We start from the raw sequence: 18,168 nt of genomic DNA on the forward strand, positions 1-18,168 counted from the left end.
ATTCTATGGAATTTACCCAAGGTAAATTAAAGAGGCAAATAAAAGAGCTGTCTGCAGCTTAATATTTATTGCAGCTCAATTCACAATAGCTAAGACCTGGAATCAATTAAATGCCCATGAAGAGTGGACTGGATAAAGACATTATGGGACATGTACTCTATAGAATACTAGACAGCAGTCAAAAACAATGAAACCCAGTCATTTGCAACAAAATGGAGGAATATGGAAAACATCATGCTGAGTGAATTAAGCCAGTCCCAAAGGGACAAATATCATATGTTCTCCCTGATTGGCGACAACTAACTGAGCACCAAAGAGGAAACCTATTGAAGTGAAAGGGACACTATGAGAAACAGTGACTTGAGCAGCCCTTGTCCTGACTGTTTATGTACAATTTAACAGTATCCATTTTAGTATTTTTTTCTTCTAGTACTATTGGTTGAACTCAGTAATTAACACACAATTATTCTTAGGTGTTTAAATTTTAACTGGAAAGTGATCCTGGTTAAATATAAGAGTGGGAATAAGAGAGGGAGGAGATGTACAGTTTGGCACATGCTCAATCAGACTTGCCCCAAATGGTGGAGTTAGAAACGTGCCAGGGGATTCCAATACAATCCTATCAAGGTAGCATATACCAATGCCATCTCGCTAGTCCAAGTGATCAACTTCAGTTTACAATTGATCACACTGATAGGTCTAAGAGTCAAAGGGATCATACAAACAAGACTAGTGTCTGCTAATACTAACTGATAGAATCGAAAAGGGAGAGAATGATCCAACATGGGAAGCTGGATGCACAGCAGTCTCATAGAATGACAGATGCCCTAAACAGCACTCTGGCTCAGAATCAGTCCTTAAGGCATTCGGATTTGGATGGAGAGCCCATGAGAGTACTTTAGGCATGGAAAGACAAGAAACTCTGGGAGAAAAAAAAAAGAAGACCTAAATGAAAGATCTCTGTGAGTGAGATCCCAGTGGAAAGAACGGGGCCATCAAAGAAGGAGGTACCTTTCTCTGAAGGGAGGAGAGAATTCCACTTTGTATGACCCTGTTGGAATAAGATCGAAGACTGAATACGATCGAACTCAAAAGGCATCCATAGCCTTGGCAACTCATGACTAGAGCCTAGGGAGATTTCTGACACCATAAACAAGAGTTTCCAATTGTTAAGTCAACAACAGGAGTCACTGTGTACTTCCTCCTCATGTGGGATCTGTCCTTAATGTGTTGTCCAATGTGAAGTAATGCTACAACTAGTACTGAAACAGTATTTTACACTCTGTGTTTCTGTGTGGGTGCAACGTGATGAAATCTTTACTTAATATATACTGAATCGATCTTCTGTATATAAAGAGAATTGAAAATGAATCTTGATGTGAATGGAATGGGAGAGGGAGCGTGAGATGGAAGGGGTGCGAGTGGGAGGGAAGTTATGGGGGGAAGCCATTCTAATCCATAAACTGTACTTTGGAAATTAATATTTACTAAATAAAAGTTAAAAAAAGAAAGAAAACTGAAGAAAAATCTATTTCCATTTTTGCTGTATCATCTACTAGGCAAAGTTTCACATGATGGATGAATCCAGAAATAAGGTAATGAGTTACTAATTTGAGAAAAGTTAACAAGGTCATCAATTTCAAAGTCAAGATTAAAACAAAGGGGAAAAATTTTTATGAAAATCAAGAATAGTATTTTTATCATATTTCCTTAAACTCCAGTGAATCTTTGAGAGAAACATTAATTACTCTGTACAACATATCTTCTTTTTTTTTTTTTTTTTTTTGACAGGCAGAGTGGATTGTGAGAGAGAGAAATAGAGAGAAAAGTCTTCCTTTTGCAATTGGTTCACCCTCCAATGGCCACCACTGTGGCCGGCACACCACGCTGATTCGAAGGCAGGAGCCAGGTGCTCCTCCTGGTCTCCCATGGGGTGCATGGCCCAAGCACTTGGGCCATCCTCCACTACACTCCCGGGCCACAGCAAAGAGCTGGCCTGGAAGAGGGGCAACAGGGACAGAATCCGGCACCCCAACCGGGACTAGAACCCAGTGTGCTAGCGCCGCAAGGTGGAGGATTAGCCTATTGAGCCACGGAGCTGGCCTACAACATATCTTCTTTTCTTTTTTTTTTTTTTAACATTTATTTAATGAACATACATTTCCAAAGTACAGCATATAGAATACAATGCCTTCCTTCCCCCATAACTTCCCCCCCACACACAACCCTCCCCTTTCCCACTCCCTCTCCCCTTCAACTCACATCAAGATTCATTTTCAATTCTCTTTATATACCGAAGATCAGTTTAGTATATATTGAGTAAAGATTTCAACAGTTTGCACCCACATAGAAACAGAAAGTGAAAAATACTGTATGAGTACTAGTTATAGCGTTAAATCACAATTGTACAACATATCTTCTTTGGCAGCATCCAACTCCTATTGTTAAAGGCACAATTTGAAAATAATGTTTTTCAGGCGGGCACCTCAGCTCAATAGGCTATTCCTCCACCTAGCGGTGCTGGCACACCAGGTTCTAGTCCTGGTTGGGGCACCGGATTCTGTCTCGGTTGCCCCTCTTCCAGGCCAGCTCTCTGCTGTGGCCAGGGAGTGCAGTGGAGGATGGCCCAAGTGCTTGGGCCCTCTACCCCATGGGAGACCAGGTGGAGCACCTGGCTCCTGCCATCTAATCAGTACGGTGCGCCGACCGCAGCACGCCGGCCACGGCGGCCATTGAGAGTGAAACAACAGCAAAGGAAGACCTTTCTCTCTGTCTCTCTCTCTCTCGCTGTCCACTCTTACTGTCAAAAAATAAATAAATAATGTTTTTCAAAGTATAAGATTTTAGTTTATATTAGTTGAAAGTTATTTTGATATTATGGAGAAGCACAAAGTAACTAGAGTTAATTGAAAAGCACTCTAGGAAACAAAATCAAGGTGGTGTTTTGAGTATATATTTCTTTCATTTTGTTTCAGACCATGTGAAGAGGTCCACATTTAAAGAGTAACTGCCCTTGGGTAATTATTTGATTTCTACGTATTTGCAATCAGAAATTACAATATATGCATTACATAAGGACTTAATTACAGCTATTTGAGTTTAACTTTTTTGTGATCTTAAATGAGAATGGGTTGCTGTTGGTGTCTGGAAGAAAACCTTAGCACACATGCTTTACAAAACCAATAAAGACAGTTATCTGATCAGCTATCTCTTATAAACTTACCAGATTTGGGATATGTTATGATGAAGACATCATCATCCCTAATTGCAAAATCATCTAGATTTTTTATGAAGTCCGTATTTACTGCCATACACTGAAAATTATAGTCTTTAAAATTCCATAAATATGAATCAGTATTGTCTACAATTTTCACCTACAAGTAAAAGACACATAAATGTCTCTATAATTTCTTAAGATTTTTATAACAGTTACTAACACTTGTTAAGTGCTCAATAAGTTTAAATATCATATCAAATCCTATTATATGTATACCAACTTCTTTGCTATTCCAACCATGCCACAATTTCAAAAGTCTTTAAACATCACAGTAATTTAATGTTGCATCATTAATATCACCTATTAAAGAAGAGGAAGCTAATAAAAATTGTCCTCTCTGTCTCTCCATTTCTCTGTCTGTAACTGTACCTCCCAAATGAATAGATAAAAATCTTTTAAAAAGAAAGAAAATTTAAAAAAAAACTAAGGAACTAGGCAGGAGGGAGGAATAAAGGGAGAGTAGGGTGGAAAGTATCTTTATGCCTTTAAAACTGTATATGTGAAATACATGAAATTTGTTCCCTTTATATAAATGAAAAAAATTTAAAGTACTTTTGACTTATAAAACAATGGAGCCAGCACTGCGGCATAGTAGATAAGTCTTCAACGGCAATGCTGGCATTTCAGTATGGGCACTAGTTCAAGCCCCAGCTGCTCCACTCCCTACCCAGCTCCCTGTTAATGTGCCTGGGGAAACAGCAAAAAATGGCCCAAGTCCTTGATCCCCTAAACCTAGGTGGTAGACTCAGAAGAAACTCCTGGAATCTGACTTTGGCCTGGCCCAGCCTCAGTTGTTTGGCCACAGCAGGTAGAAGATTCCACCCCCGCCCCCCAAAAAAAGAAATGTAAAACAATACTTAACAAAATTCCAACAAGATCCTTTACAATATTTCATGTATGTCTTTTAGAAATTAAAATTTTGGGGAGGAGGCAAGATGGCGGAATAGGAAGGGAGCACATTGATAGTCCGCGGAGAGACAGTTTAATAAAAGTGCAGATACTGCAGGTTCAAGGAAGAGTAGGGGAAGAAACAGCAGAAGAAACTCTTCCAGAACGCGTGATTCACAGTGGACCTGCGTGGAGAGCGTGGGAGCCCACAGTTCGGGACACCAGCGGCAGACTCAACACACCAGCGCTGGAACGCGAGGTGAGCCGAACCTCAATAGCCCGAGACACCGGCAGGCAAGTCGAAAGAGGAGACTAGAGGGAACGAACACCAGGGGGGAAAAGTTCACCAGGCTAACTACAAGAGAGAGAGAGAGAGAAAAAAAAAAGTGACTGGTACGGACACGGGTTTCTCTCTCTCCGCTCACCTCTCAAGGGCGAGCAAGACAAAGAGCAGGCGCCATCTTGGACATATGTCATAAGCAGAGCGACCTCAGGTCTGCACCAGCCCTGAGCCTAGCAGAAAAACCTGACTCTAGGCAGGGCAAATTAACAGATTAGGACCTAGTAAATTTGTGGTGCTACTGAACTGAGACTGTGAAAAAAGAGACGGTGGGGGAGAGAACTCACGGAATTCACGTGAGTACTCTCCAGAGACGCTACAATTCCTAAACTTTGGCAACCCAGTGGGAGACTGAAGGACAATTTGAGCCCACTCTGAGGGCTGAACAGATTCCCTGTGTGGTCCTTGGGAAGGAGCATCCGATCTCTGGCTCCTGTGGGTATATCATTTGCCTGCTAACTACTTCCAATTTCGTTCAGCTGTGTGGAATTACTCTCCCTTTGAATCAAAAAAAGAAAAAGAGAGAGAGAGAGAGATATCTACTGCACCTAACCTGGGAGTGTCACCTTTGGCACACCAAACAGAGCTCTCAGGCCACACCCATCTCAAGCCTCTAAGGCTCCATCAAAAACAGACAGTCCACTTAATCTAGAGTCATAGTATGACAAGAAAAAGCACCACAGTGAAGAAACCAAATATCTCCAATATGCCAAATAACAAACGCAAAAACTGAGGTAATAAAAACAAGGAAGTCACCATGACGTCCCCAAAGGAAAAAGACACCCCAATTCAAGATTATGAAGATGATGAGATCGAAGAAATGCAAGAAGCAGATCTCAAAAAATTGATAAGAACATTAACAAGTTCTCAAAAACAAATTCTTGAAGTATAGAAATCCTTAATGGATAAGATAGAAAATCTCTCTTGTGAAAATGAAATACTAAGGAGGAATCAAAATGAAACGACACAACTAGTACAACAGGAAACAGTGATAGTGATGAGAAATCATAATGAAGTGAAGAATTCAATAGATCAAATGAAAAACACATTAGAGAGCCTTACAAACAGAATGGGTGAAGCAGAAGAGAGAATATCAGACTTAGAAGACAGAGAACAGGAAAACATACAGTCAAACCAAAAAAAAGAAGAGGAAATTAGAAATCTAAAACATATTGTCAGGAATCTTCAGGATACTATTAAAAAACCCAACATTCGGGTTCTAGGAGTTCCTGAAGGCATGGAGAGGGAGAAAGGATTAGAAGGCCTTTTTAGTGAGATATTAGCAGAAAATTTCCCAGGTTTGGAGAAGGACAGAGACATCCTAGTACAGGAAGCTCACAGAACCCCTAATAAACATGACCAAAAGAGATCCTCACCACGACACGTTGTAATTAAACTTACCACAGTGAAACATAAAGAAAAGATCCTAAAATGTGCAAGAGAGAAACGTCAGATTACTCTCAGAGGATCTCCAATCAGACTCACAGCTGACTTCTCATCAGAAACCCTACAAGCTAGGAGGGAATGGTGAGATATAGCCCAGGTACTAAGACAGAAAAATTTTCTGGAAGTAAATGAGGATAACAGCACAACATACCAAAACTTATGGGACGTAGCAAAAGCAATGTTAAGAGGAAAGTTTATATCAATAGGTGCCTACATCAAGAAATTGTAAAGGCACCAAATAGATGAGCTTTCAATTCACCTCAAGGATCTAAAAACCTACAGCAAACCAGACCCAAATCTAGTAGGAGAAGAGAAATAATTAAAATCAGAGAAGAAATCAACAGGATTGAATCAAGAAAAACATTCCAAAAAATCAGCCAAACGAGGAGCTGGTTTTTTGAAAAAATAAACAAAATTGACACCCCATTGGCCCAACTAACTAAAAAAAGAAAAGATCCAAATCAATAAAATCAGAGATGAAAAAGGAAACGTAACAACAGACACCACAAAATAAAAAGAATCATCAGAAATTACCACAAGGACTTGTATGCCAGCAAACAGGGAAACCTATCAGAAATAGATAGATTCCTGGACACATGCAACCTACCTAAATTGAACCAGGAAGACATCGAAAACTTAAACAGACCCATAACTGAGACAGAAATTGAATCAGTAATAAAGGCCCTCCCAACAAAGAAAAGCCCAGGACCAGATGGATTCACTGCTGAATTCTACCAGACATTTAAAGAAGAACTAACTCCAATTCTTCTCAAACTATTCAGAACAATCGAAGAAGAGGGAATCCTCCCAAATTCTTTCTATGAAGCCAGCATCACCTTAATTCCTAAGCCGGAAAAAGATGCAGCATTGAAAGAGAATTACAGACCAATATCCCTGATGAACATAGATGCGAAAATCCTCAATAAAATTCTGGCCAATAGAATGCAACAACACATCAGAAAGGTCATCCACCCAGACCAAGTGGGATTTATCCCTGGTATGCAGGGATGGTTTAATGTGTGTAAAACAATCAATGTGATGCACCACATTAACAGACTGCAAAAGAAAAACCATATAATTATCTCAATTGATGCAGAGAAAGTATTTGATAAAATACAACACCTTTTCATGATGAAAACTCTAAGCAAACTGGGTTTGGAAGGAACATTCCTCAATACAATCAAAGCAATCTATGAAAAACCCACAGCCAACATCCTATTGAATGGGGAAAAGCTGGAAGCATTTCCACTGAGATCTGGTACCAGACAGGGATGCCCACTCTCACCACTGCTATTCAATATAGTTCTGGAAGTTCTAGCCAGAGCTATTAGGCAAGAAAAAGAAATTAAAGGGATACAAATTGGGAAGGAAGAACTCAAACTATCCCTCTTTGCAGATGATATGATTCTTTATTTAAGGGACCCAAAGAACTCTACTAAGAGACTATTGGAACTCATAGAAGATTTGGCAAAGTAGCAGGGTATAAAATCAATGCACAAAAATCAAGAGCCTTTGTATACACAGGCAATGCCATGGCTGAGGAAGAACTTCTAAGATCAGTCCCATTCACAATAGCTACAAAAACAATCAAATACCTTGGAATAAACTTAACCAAGGACGTCAAAGATCTCTACGATGAGAATTACAAAACCTTAAAGAAAGAAATAGAAGAGGATACCAAAAAATGGAAAAATCTTCCATGCTCATGGATCGGAAGAATCAACATCATCAAAATGTCCATTCTCCCAAAAGCAATTTATAGATTCAATGCAATTCCAATCAGGATACCAAAGACATTCTTCTCAGATCTAGAAAAAATGATGCTGAAATTCAAATGGAGGCACAAGAGACCTCGAATAGCTAAAGCAATCTTGTACAACAAAAACAAAGCCAGAGGCATCACAATACCAGATTTCAGGATATACTACAGGGCAGTTGTAATCAAAACAGCATGGTACTGGTACAGAAACAGATGGATAGACCAATGGAACAGCATTGAAACACCAGAAATCAATCCAAGCATCTACAGCCAACTCATATTTGATCAAGGATCCAAAACCAATCCCTGGAGTAATGACACTCTATTCAATAAATGGTGCTGGGAAAACTGGATTTCCACGTGCAGAAGCATGAAGCAAGACCCCTACCTTTCACCTTACAAAAAATTCACTCAACACGGATTAAAGACTTAAATCTACGACCTGACACCATCAAATTGTTAGAGAGCACTGGAAAAACCCTGCAAGATATAGGTACCACAATGACTTCTTGGAAAACACCCCAGAAGCACAGGCAGTCAAAGCCAAAATCAACTATTGGGATTGCATCAAATTGAGAAGTTTCTGTACTGCAAAAGAAACAGTCAGGAGAGTGAAGAGACAACCGACAGAATGGGAAAAAATATTTGCAAACTATGCAACTGATAAAGGGTTAATACGAGAATCTACAAAGAAATCAAGAAACTCCACAAGATCAAAACAAACAACCCTCTTAAGAGATGGGCCAAGGACCTCAATAGACATTTTTCAAAAGAGGAAATCCAAAGGGCCAACACAAACATGAAAAAATGTTCAAGATCACTAGCAATCAGGGAAATGCAAATCAAAACCACAATGAGGTTTCACCTCACCCCGGTTAGAATGGCTCACATTCAGAAATCTACCAACAATAGATGCTGGCGAGGATGTGGGGAAAAAGGGACACTAACCCACTGTTGGTGGGAATGCAAACTGGTCAAGCCACTATGGAAGTCAGTCTGGAGATTCCTCAGAAACCTGAAGATAACCCTACCATTCAACCCAGCCATCCTACTCCTTGGAATTTACCCAAAGGAAATTAAATTGGCAAAGAAAAAAGCTATCTGCACATTAATGGTTATGGCAGCTCAATTCACAATAGTTAAGACCTGGAACCAACCCAAATGCCCATCAACAGTAGACTGGATAAAGAAATTATGGGACATGTACTCTATCGAATACTATACAGCAGTCAAAACCAATGAAACCCAGTCATTTGCAACAAGATGGAGGAATTTGGAAAACATCATGCTGAGTGAATTAAGCCAGTCCCAAAGGGACAAATATCATATGTTCTCCCTGATCGGCGACAACTAACTGAGCACCAAAGGGGAAACTTTTTGAAGTGAAATGGACACTGTGAGAAACAGTGACTTGATCAGCTCTTGTCCTGAAGGTTGATGCACAATGTAATACTTTATCCATTTTAGTATTTTTTTTGTTCTAGTACCATTGGTTGAACTCTGTAATTAACACACAATTGTTCTTAGGTGTTTAAATTTTAACTGAAAAGTGATCCCTGTTAAGAATTTGGAAAACATTATGTTGAGTGAAATAAGCCAATCCCAAAGGGACAAATACCACTTGTTCTCCTTGATAGGTGACAACTAACTGAGCACCAAAAAGGAAACCTGTTAAAGTGAAATGAACACTATGAGAAACGGTGACTTGATCAGCCCTCACCCTGACTGGTGATGAGCAGCTTAATATGTTATCCCTCTTAGTATTTTTTTGTTTGTTCTACCTATACTTTTGGTTGAATACTGTAATCAATACACAATTCTTCTTAAGTGCTGAAACTTAACTGAAAAGTGATTGCTGTTAATATAAGAGTGGGAATAATAGAGGGAAGAGATGTGCAGTTCGGGACATGCTCAAGCTGACTTGCCTCAAACGGTAGAGTTAGAAACATACCAGGGGATTCCAATTCAATCCCATCGAGGTGGCATGTACCAATGCCATCTCACTAGTCCCAGTGATCAATTTCTGTTCACAATTGATCGTAATGATAAGACTAAGAACCAAAGGGATCACATAAACAGGAATAGTGTTTGCAAATACTAGCTGATAGAATCAAAAAGGAAGAGAATCATCCAACATGGGAAGGTGGATACACAGCCGACCCATAGAATGGCAAATGTCCTAACAGCACTCTAGCCTCATAATCAGCCCTTAAGGTATGCGGATCTGGCTGAAATGCCCATGAGAGTATTTCAGGCATGGAAAGCCAAGACACTCTGGCAAAAAAAAAAAAAACCCTAAATGAAAGATCTCCGCGAGTGAGATCCCAGTGGAAAGAACGGGTCATCAAAGAAGGAGGTACCTTTCTCTGAAGGGAGGAAAGAACTTCCATTTTGACCATGGCCTTGTCTAAATATGATCAGAGTTGGTGAACTCAGGGGGCTTCCATTGCCTTGGCATCTCATGACAAGAGCCAAGGGTGATTACTGATGCCATAAACAAGAGTGCCAATTTGTTAAGTCAACAACAGGAGTCATTGTGCACTTACTCCTCATGTAGGATCTTTGTCCTTAGTGTGCTGTACATTGAGATTTAATGCTATAACTAGTACTCAAACAGTATTTTTCGATTTATGTTTCTGTGTGGGAGCAAACTGTTGAAATCTTTGCTTAATGTATGCTAAACTGATCTTCTGTATATAAATAGAAACGAAAATGAATCTTGATGCGAATGGAAGGGGAGAGGGAGTGGATAAGGGGAGGGTTGCAGGTGGGAGGGACGTTATGGGGGGGAAGCCATTGTAATCCATATTCTGTACTTTGAAAATTTATATTCATTAAATAAAAGTTAAAAAAAGAAATTAAAATTTTATTATTTTGAAAAATAAATGATAGAGTAATAGAATCATGGCTGAATGTTCAACTTATATACCTACAGTTATTTAAATATGATAATACCTGTTTTGGACAAGAAGAACTCGATTCACTATAAAAATAAACCATGTTGGGTCCATGTGTTACATATGATGGTATTTTAAAATGACCTCCCTGAAGTTGTAATACAAGAAATTTGAACAATTACAAATTAGAATTAGAACAATCAGGAGGACAAGACACAAAGGTTGGTTTCAATAGAGTAGATTACAGCTACTTTGATAATAACATATGGGCACCGGTTCAAGTCCCAGCTGCTCCTCTTCTGATCCAGCTCTCTGCTGTGGTCTAGGAAAGAAGTGGAGGATTACCCAAGTCCTTGAGGCCCTGTGTCCTCGTGGGAAATCCAGAAGAAGCTCCTGGCTCCTGGCTTCAGATAAGCTCAGCTCTGACCATTGTGGTCATTTGGGGGCTGAAACAACGGAATGGAAGACCTCACTCTCTCTCTCTCTCTCTCTCTCTGACTCTACCTCTTTCTCTGTAACTCTGTCTTTCAGATAAATAAAATATTTTAATAAAAAGCGGTGAAAGTAAAGGATTAGTTAACTCATGGATTCAAATTCCCAGCTTACAACATTGCATAAATATCCTATGACCTTCTAAGTATGCCCAAAGGATACGCTTGTTTCCTGTAGCTGCAGGAAAGAAATGGGTGAATATTTTGTCCAATACATTCTTCTTATTGGCTGAATTATAGCACAAACTGAATTCCAAGCCTCATGTGGAGTGGAGGACACTTAGTGGGAAAGAATGGGACTCAGTAAGTTGGGTAGGGAGGCATAGAAAGACCTTGATGAAAGACCATGAAGGTTCTAAATTCTGATGATTCTCTTTGCATTGGAAGCTGTTTTCCTACTTCAAGCAATGGTGACCTCCAAAACCCCAGCAGATATCACTTCCTTACTCCCAATGGTATCAGTATCTACAAACCCAGTATCAGTAGTATCAGTCTTTCCATTTTATCCAAGAAGATTGATCTTGCATAACCAGAGGAGACATTGATGACTCTATTGTATGATTCACCATTCAAGGCAATTCTGATTCTCCTGAAGACCCAACCCATCAGTCCTCTCTGCTTCTAGACATAGCAATTCACTGAAGTATCATTAGGCCTCTGATGCTGAGGTCAAAATTGTTAAGCAGGTGGGCATTGTGGTGCAGGGGATTAGGCTGCTTCCTGTGATGCCAAATCCGTACTGAAGCACAACTTTGAGTCCCATTGCTCTGCTTCTGACCCAGCTTGCTGCTCATTCACATGGGAAAGCAGGTGAAGATTTCTCAAGTAATAAGATTCCTGCTCCTATGTGGGAGAACTGGATAGAATATGTGGGAGAACTGGATAGAATTTCTGACTCTTGCCTTTGGCCTAGCCCATCCCCTACAGTCACAGCCATTTTGGAAGAGAACAAACAGATGGATGATCTCTTTCTCTCTTCTTCTGTCTTTCTCTGTTTCTCTGCCTTTCACTTCTAAAAGTGTGAAGCATAAGGCAATGCACCATAGTATTTGAGTTTTTAAAAAATTAATGCCAGAAAAAGTATAGTATATACGTGTGAGTTATTTTTATCGATATTAATTGTTTAGACAACAAATTTCCTGTCTTGAGCCACTTTAAGATTCTTATCCCTTGAAGCACAGGCGTCTGAATCCCCTTTGGGAAGTATCTTGAATCACTACCAAAAATTTATAGTGATAATCTTTTTCCAGCCTTCCTAAATGGAAATACTGCTTTTTGTCAGGATAACTTTGCATTAAGGAAAGAAATAATTAGACCTGTAGGAACTACCGAACTTCTATTGATTTAGTAAGCAAAAATGCAACTGTGTTCCTACAGTTAACATAGGGACTTATGGATGCCAGGTGATCAATCATGGTTTAGTTCAGATTCATATCCCAAAGGTCTGACATGCCTTGCAACCAATTCTGTGATAATTTCTCAAGTTCCTGAGTACATAATTAGAATACACATATGTAGCAACTGACAAAATCCCCACATTTATTCCTTGGACTGTAAAAGGAGGATACAATGATGATAAAAGTCAACTGAAAGCCTTTAGAGCTGCTATTTCCTGGAAAAATATTAACTCAACAGCAGTAATGCATACAGAGAGGGATTGAACTGATTGATGCCACAATTAGTAAATTAAAAGCCTAAATGTGGATGGGCATTGTGACACATTGGGTTAAAGCCCCAGCCTGCAGTGCCAGCATCTCATATGGGTGCCAGTATGAGTCCCGGATTGCCCCACTTCCCATTCAGCTCTTTGCTATGGCCTGAGAAGGCAGTAGAAGATGGCCCAAGTGCTTGGGCCCCTGCACCCATGTGGGAGACCCTGATGAAGATCCTGGCTCCTGGCTTCGAATCAGCACCTCCTTCTTGGCTTTGTGATAGACATAGCTTGAATCTTGTCTAGAACAAAAAAAAATAAAGGAAAAAGGCAACTCTAAAGAGCTTGTGTTTTGTGTTGCTCTACATACTGGGGGTCTCTTTTCCTCATCTCTGGTGCCTGACTGGTGGATCTTTACTGAGAAATGAGTATGGCAGATTCCATGACAGTGCTCCCTGGCCCCTCCAGGTCCCTAGTGTTCCCAGCTCAGATTTAAAAATCCCTGGGCTGGGGGTATTGCAATAGGCCCAGAAAGGTGTCCCTGGCAGAAAATTTGCACAAGCTGCAGCACACACACCAGCTTGAAATAAAGGGGAAAACAGGAGAAGAGGGTATATCTGCCTTCTAGGCCCAAGCAGACCAGATTATAAATCAAAAGTGGGAGTCCAGGCAAATGAGAGGAAAGGCATCAAAAAGAAGGGACATAGATCCTCACTCACGATAGAGAACTTGGTGCCAAAGGGTAGATTTCTAGGTCAGGCTAACCCTAATATTAAAACGAAGCTTCAAAACTATGAGGGGTACCAGCACCCCCTTGGTTGATGTCCTAAAAGCTGCCTCCATGGTCTATTTTAGTAGAAACTAAGAGGAAGAAGAAATAGTTAGGCAGAAGGAGCAATGAAAGGATAGGTGGCAGGCCCAGCTGACAGCTGCTTTATGCAGAGGTTAGCCATCAGAAAAAACCTGGCCGGGCCAGTCCATGCCTGAATACTACCTGTTATTGACGTGGAAAACCAGAGCATGGAGCAGGCAGTTATCCTGACAAAAGTCAGCTTCCACAAAAGCCTTACCTATGGTGGGACTTATAATTTAAGGAAAGGAGGGTATTGGAATTTAATAAGCAAATAAATAAAAGAGGACCTAGAATGAGTAAGTTATATTAATTTAGTAGAACCAGAGGGGAAAATTAACAACAATATATTAGCACCTTATTCAAAAATGGATAAAAAGTATTTTAAAAAATTCAGGAAGTAGAGGGAAGAAAAACAGAAAAGTGAAAGACAGAGAGAAGAAGAAATAAAGCTACTTTTGCATGTGAACAATGTTTTTCAAGTTCTCATGTTCTTGAACCTCTGAAAACCTCCAGTTCCCTCATGTCACCAGTGGTAACCTTTCAGGAACCAGTGCTGATGACCTGGAAGGTACAATATGCTTGCTACGGAACAAGTAACTATCTGTTACCTGCAAAACTTGATGGGATATGAAAGATCTCCTTAGAGTTTCATAGCAATGAGTTTCACTGAAACTTTATCACAGCTGTGATAAGAGGTGGAAATGTAACATCATAGTCTCCTCTAGGCAACACTGGAAGATTACATCCACAAATATTAATGTACTGAGTGGACCTGATAATGGGTACATCACTATCATTTGTCACAAACCATGTATGCTCAACAATGACCTAGCTCACCAGGTATAATTGCTCAGTATGAGTTTTTGGGGAAACTTTGCAACAAAAGCTAGGATTAGAATAGATGCAGGGCTTCATTTTTCTCTTTCCGATGACATGCAGCATCCATCAGGGAAAAGGAGACCCTAATGAGCACTCTGCATCCATCAACTCATCTCCCACATTTCTTTAACTATTTTTTATTTATTTGAAAGTCAGTTAGAGAGAGAGACATAAACAAAGACAGAGACAAAGACAAGCACACACACAGAAACACACACACACAGACTTTCCATCTGTCCATCTGCTGGTTCACTCCCCAAATGGCCACAACAGCTGCGCTTGGGCCAAGCCAAAGCCAGGAACCAGGAACTCCATCTGATTCTCCCAGATGTGTGTAGAAGCCCCTGCACTTGGACCATGTTCTACACACTTTTCCCAGCCCATTGGCAAAAAGGGAAAGTGACGTAGCCTGGACTCAAGCTGGTGCCAATTTAGAATGCTATCTTACCAGTATACAGCTCAACCCACTGAGCCGCAATGCTGGCCTGTCAGCTTCCACATTAAAGATTGGATCCAGACAGTGGCCAACAATGAAACAAGTACAGGAAGGACTCTCTGAGCCTAACTTGGATCTTTTCTGAGGAAATTAAACTTAGATACGTCTGTCATTTCACAACAAACATGCAAGGAACTTATATTTATCCAAAGCTATTTCATATTCTAGGCAGACATTGAATGAGTCACTAAGAAATGAATTTGGATAAATATTGATCATCTTTTCCATTTTAGGATGATGAGGTTCTTTAGTTGTTACTATGAGCTTATTTCTTTTCGTTGGCTCTAATGAAAAAAGAACTAATAAACCCCTATGTTTCTTGATGACTTTAAAGCAGAAGTAACTTCTTAGGGTCAAGCCCTTGTGCTTTCTCCTATATGAGAATATAAAAGGAGAGAATGCCTAAACTTTATGCTGAAGAATGAGAAAGCATACCCTAAATTTAATGATAATCAAGATGAGAAGCATTTCTTGAGAAACCTAAACCTTGTCTCTATTAACCTTAAAGAAGTATAACATGATCAATTAAATGAAACACGTGCATTGTTAGGAAGAATCCAATACTCAGAAACACTGAACTTGAATTTATTTAAACCATAAGAACATGTACTGTTTATTAAATAAAATCCAGAACAGGCTATCATGAGGCTTGAGTACTCAACTCAAGGATGTTTTAAATATCCAATCATTTTCTGTTTTTCCACATTCTCACATCTGACATGTTAGTGACATCATTCCTCATGGCACATATAAATCAGAATGATAGAGTAGCAGTGAGAAAGAGAGCTTTATATTTTTCTATCATTTATTGATTTATTATTTTTATTCTTTTTGCACACATTTTGAAACAACCTTTTAATTATCTGAGAATTAAACAAGGTAATTCATAAATTCCGAATGGAGACATAAGCACAGCATATTTATCTATGTTTCATACAGCAATATTTTATGAATATATATTTTATTATTTTTACAAGCACCTGTTTCTTCATGACATATTCATGAAGACATCTGAATATATTTTGTCTATTTGCAAAATTTAAGAAGCCAAAATTAAATGTATTTGAATTTATGGATAATACTTAATATTGAATATTGTCTTATTTAGAACAAACATAAATATTTCATGAATTTTTAACATATAATTTAATTTAATATAACTAACTGAATGTAGTTACCCAAGAGGTTGGAAACCTTTAAAAAGATATTATAAGAAATAATTACTGCTTTAAAATTTATAAATGTTTATTCCATTTATCTCTGATGGATCTCTTTGTTCCTGAGTCAAGTCCATACTTTCACGATTTCAAATGCCTAAAAAAGACAGAATTCTATTTCTTAGTTAGTTTACAAAGAACAAATCAAATTATACTTTTTGATTGAAAGAAACAGTCAATCTGTGTCGGTCAGTGGTAGCTCCACACTTTGTTCTATATCATTGCAGGATTTATGGGGTTTTGAATTTCAGGTTTGTTTTGTTTTATTTCTTTTTTGATCACCATGTTCCATGTACTTGCTTGACTTTTACAAATGGACGTCGAGGTATAAGTGTGAATAGCTTGGCTCCTGAAATCATAAAAAATGTGATTCCAATCAATACCAATGAAATTCTTTTCAGAACTAGAAACAAAGACACTTTCAATCTCAACTTTTTGGCTAAGATCAAGTGTAGAACACAAGATACTAAAATTCATAAGGAAACACAATAGACTCCCAGATAGCTAAAGCAATCTAATACAACAAAAACAAAGACAGAGCCATCACAATACCAGATTTGAAGACATGCTACAGGACAGTTATAATGAAAACTGACTGGTGCTGGCAAAAAAAAAAAAAAAGAAAAGAAAAGAAAAAAAGAAAAAAAATACATGTAGAGCAAAGGAACAGAATAGAAACTCTAGAAAGCATTCCATGCATCTAAAACCAGCTAATATTTGACAAAGAAGCTAAAATCAATTCTTGTTGCAAGGACAATCTCTTCAACAAATGCTGTTAAGAAAACTGGATCTCTGCATGCAAAAGTATTTACCAAGACCCCGCCTTACACATTACACAATAATTCACACAAAATGAATCAAGGACCTAAATCTAGGATATGATACCATCAAATCATTAGAGAACATTGGGGAAATTCTGCAAGACATTGCCATATGCACAAAGACTCTTCAAGAAGACCCCAGAAGCACAGGCAATCAGAGCCAAAATCAACAAATGGGATTACAGCAAGTTGAGAACCCTCTGCACTACAAAAGAAACACTCAGTAAAGTGAAGAAGCTACCAACAGAATGGTAGAAAATATTTTCAAGCTATGAAACTGATAAAGGTTTAACATCCAGAATCTATAAAGAGCTCAAGAAACTCCACAACAGCAAAATAATCCAGTTAAGAAATGGGCAAAGGACTTGAACAGGCATTTTTTAAGAGAGAAAACTCAAAGGATCAACAGACCCATGAAAAAATGCTCAGGATCACTCCCCATGAGGAAATGCAAATCAGAACCACAATGAGGTTTTCCCTTCACTAGGATTAGAATTGTACTCATACAGAAATCAATAAACAAACTCTGGTGAGGAAGTGGGGACAAAGGAACCCTAATCCACTCTTGGTGGGAATGTAAATCAGTACAGCCACTGTGCAAAACAGAATGCAGATAAGAAAGAAACTTGAATAAGGATTTATGATATTACCCAACCATCCCACTCCTAGAAGTTTACCAAAACAAAATGAAATCTGCATATGAAAGAGTAACCTGAACTCCCATGTTTATAGTAGCTCAATTCACAATAACTAAGATATAGAATCAACCCAGGTGTACATCAACTGACTACAGGATAAAGAAATCATGGTATATTTATATTATGCACTACTACCTACTACTCAAAAGTAAAAAAAAAAAAAAAAGAAAGAAAGAAAAAGAAACTTTGTATTCTGCAACAAAATGGATGTAACTGGATATTGTTAAACTTAGTGGAATAAGCCAGTCCCAAAAAGATAAATACTAGGAAAGCAGTAGAAAATGGCCCAAGTCCTTAGGCCTCTGCTCCTGCATGGAAGACCAGGAGGAAGCTCCTGGCTCCTGGCTCCTGGCTTCAGATCAGCTCAGTTCTGGCCTTTGTGGTTATCTGGGAGTGAAGCATCGATGGAATACCTCTCTCTCTCTCTCTCTCTCTCTCTCACTCACATCTGGGGA

At 39.0% G+C, this 18,168-nt stretch overlaps 1 protein-coding gene across 1 annotated transcript in view; it reads right to left on the reverse strand.

Annotated features, from left to right (window-relative positions):
* Positions 1-18,168, reverse strand: part of LOC138849860 (amine sulfotransferase-like) — a 90,159-nt gene that overhangs the window by 57,861 nt on the left and 14,130 nt on the right. The window contains exon 3 of the mRNA XM_070074918.2: positions 3,224-3,374. Within this exon, the coding sequence (XP_069931019.2) occupies positions 3,224-3,374 (151 nt within the window). The remainder of the gene's footprint in view (positions 1-3,223; positions 3,375-18,168) is intronic.

This window comes from Oryctolagus cuniculus, chromosome 5 (genome assembly GCF_051225735.1).
Source record: "Oryctolagus cuniculus isolate XC-2025 breed Fujian yellow rabbit chromosome 5, ASM5122573v1, whole genome shotgun sequence".
NCBI lineage: Eukaryota > Metazoa > Chordata > Mammalia > Lagomorpha > Leporidae > Oryctolagus > Oryctolagus cuniculus.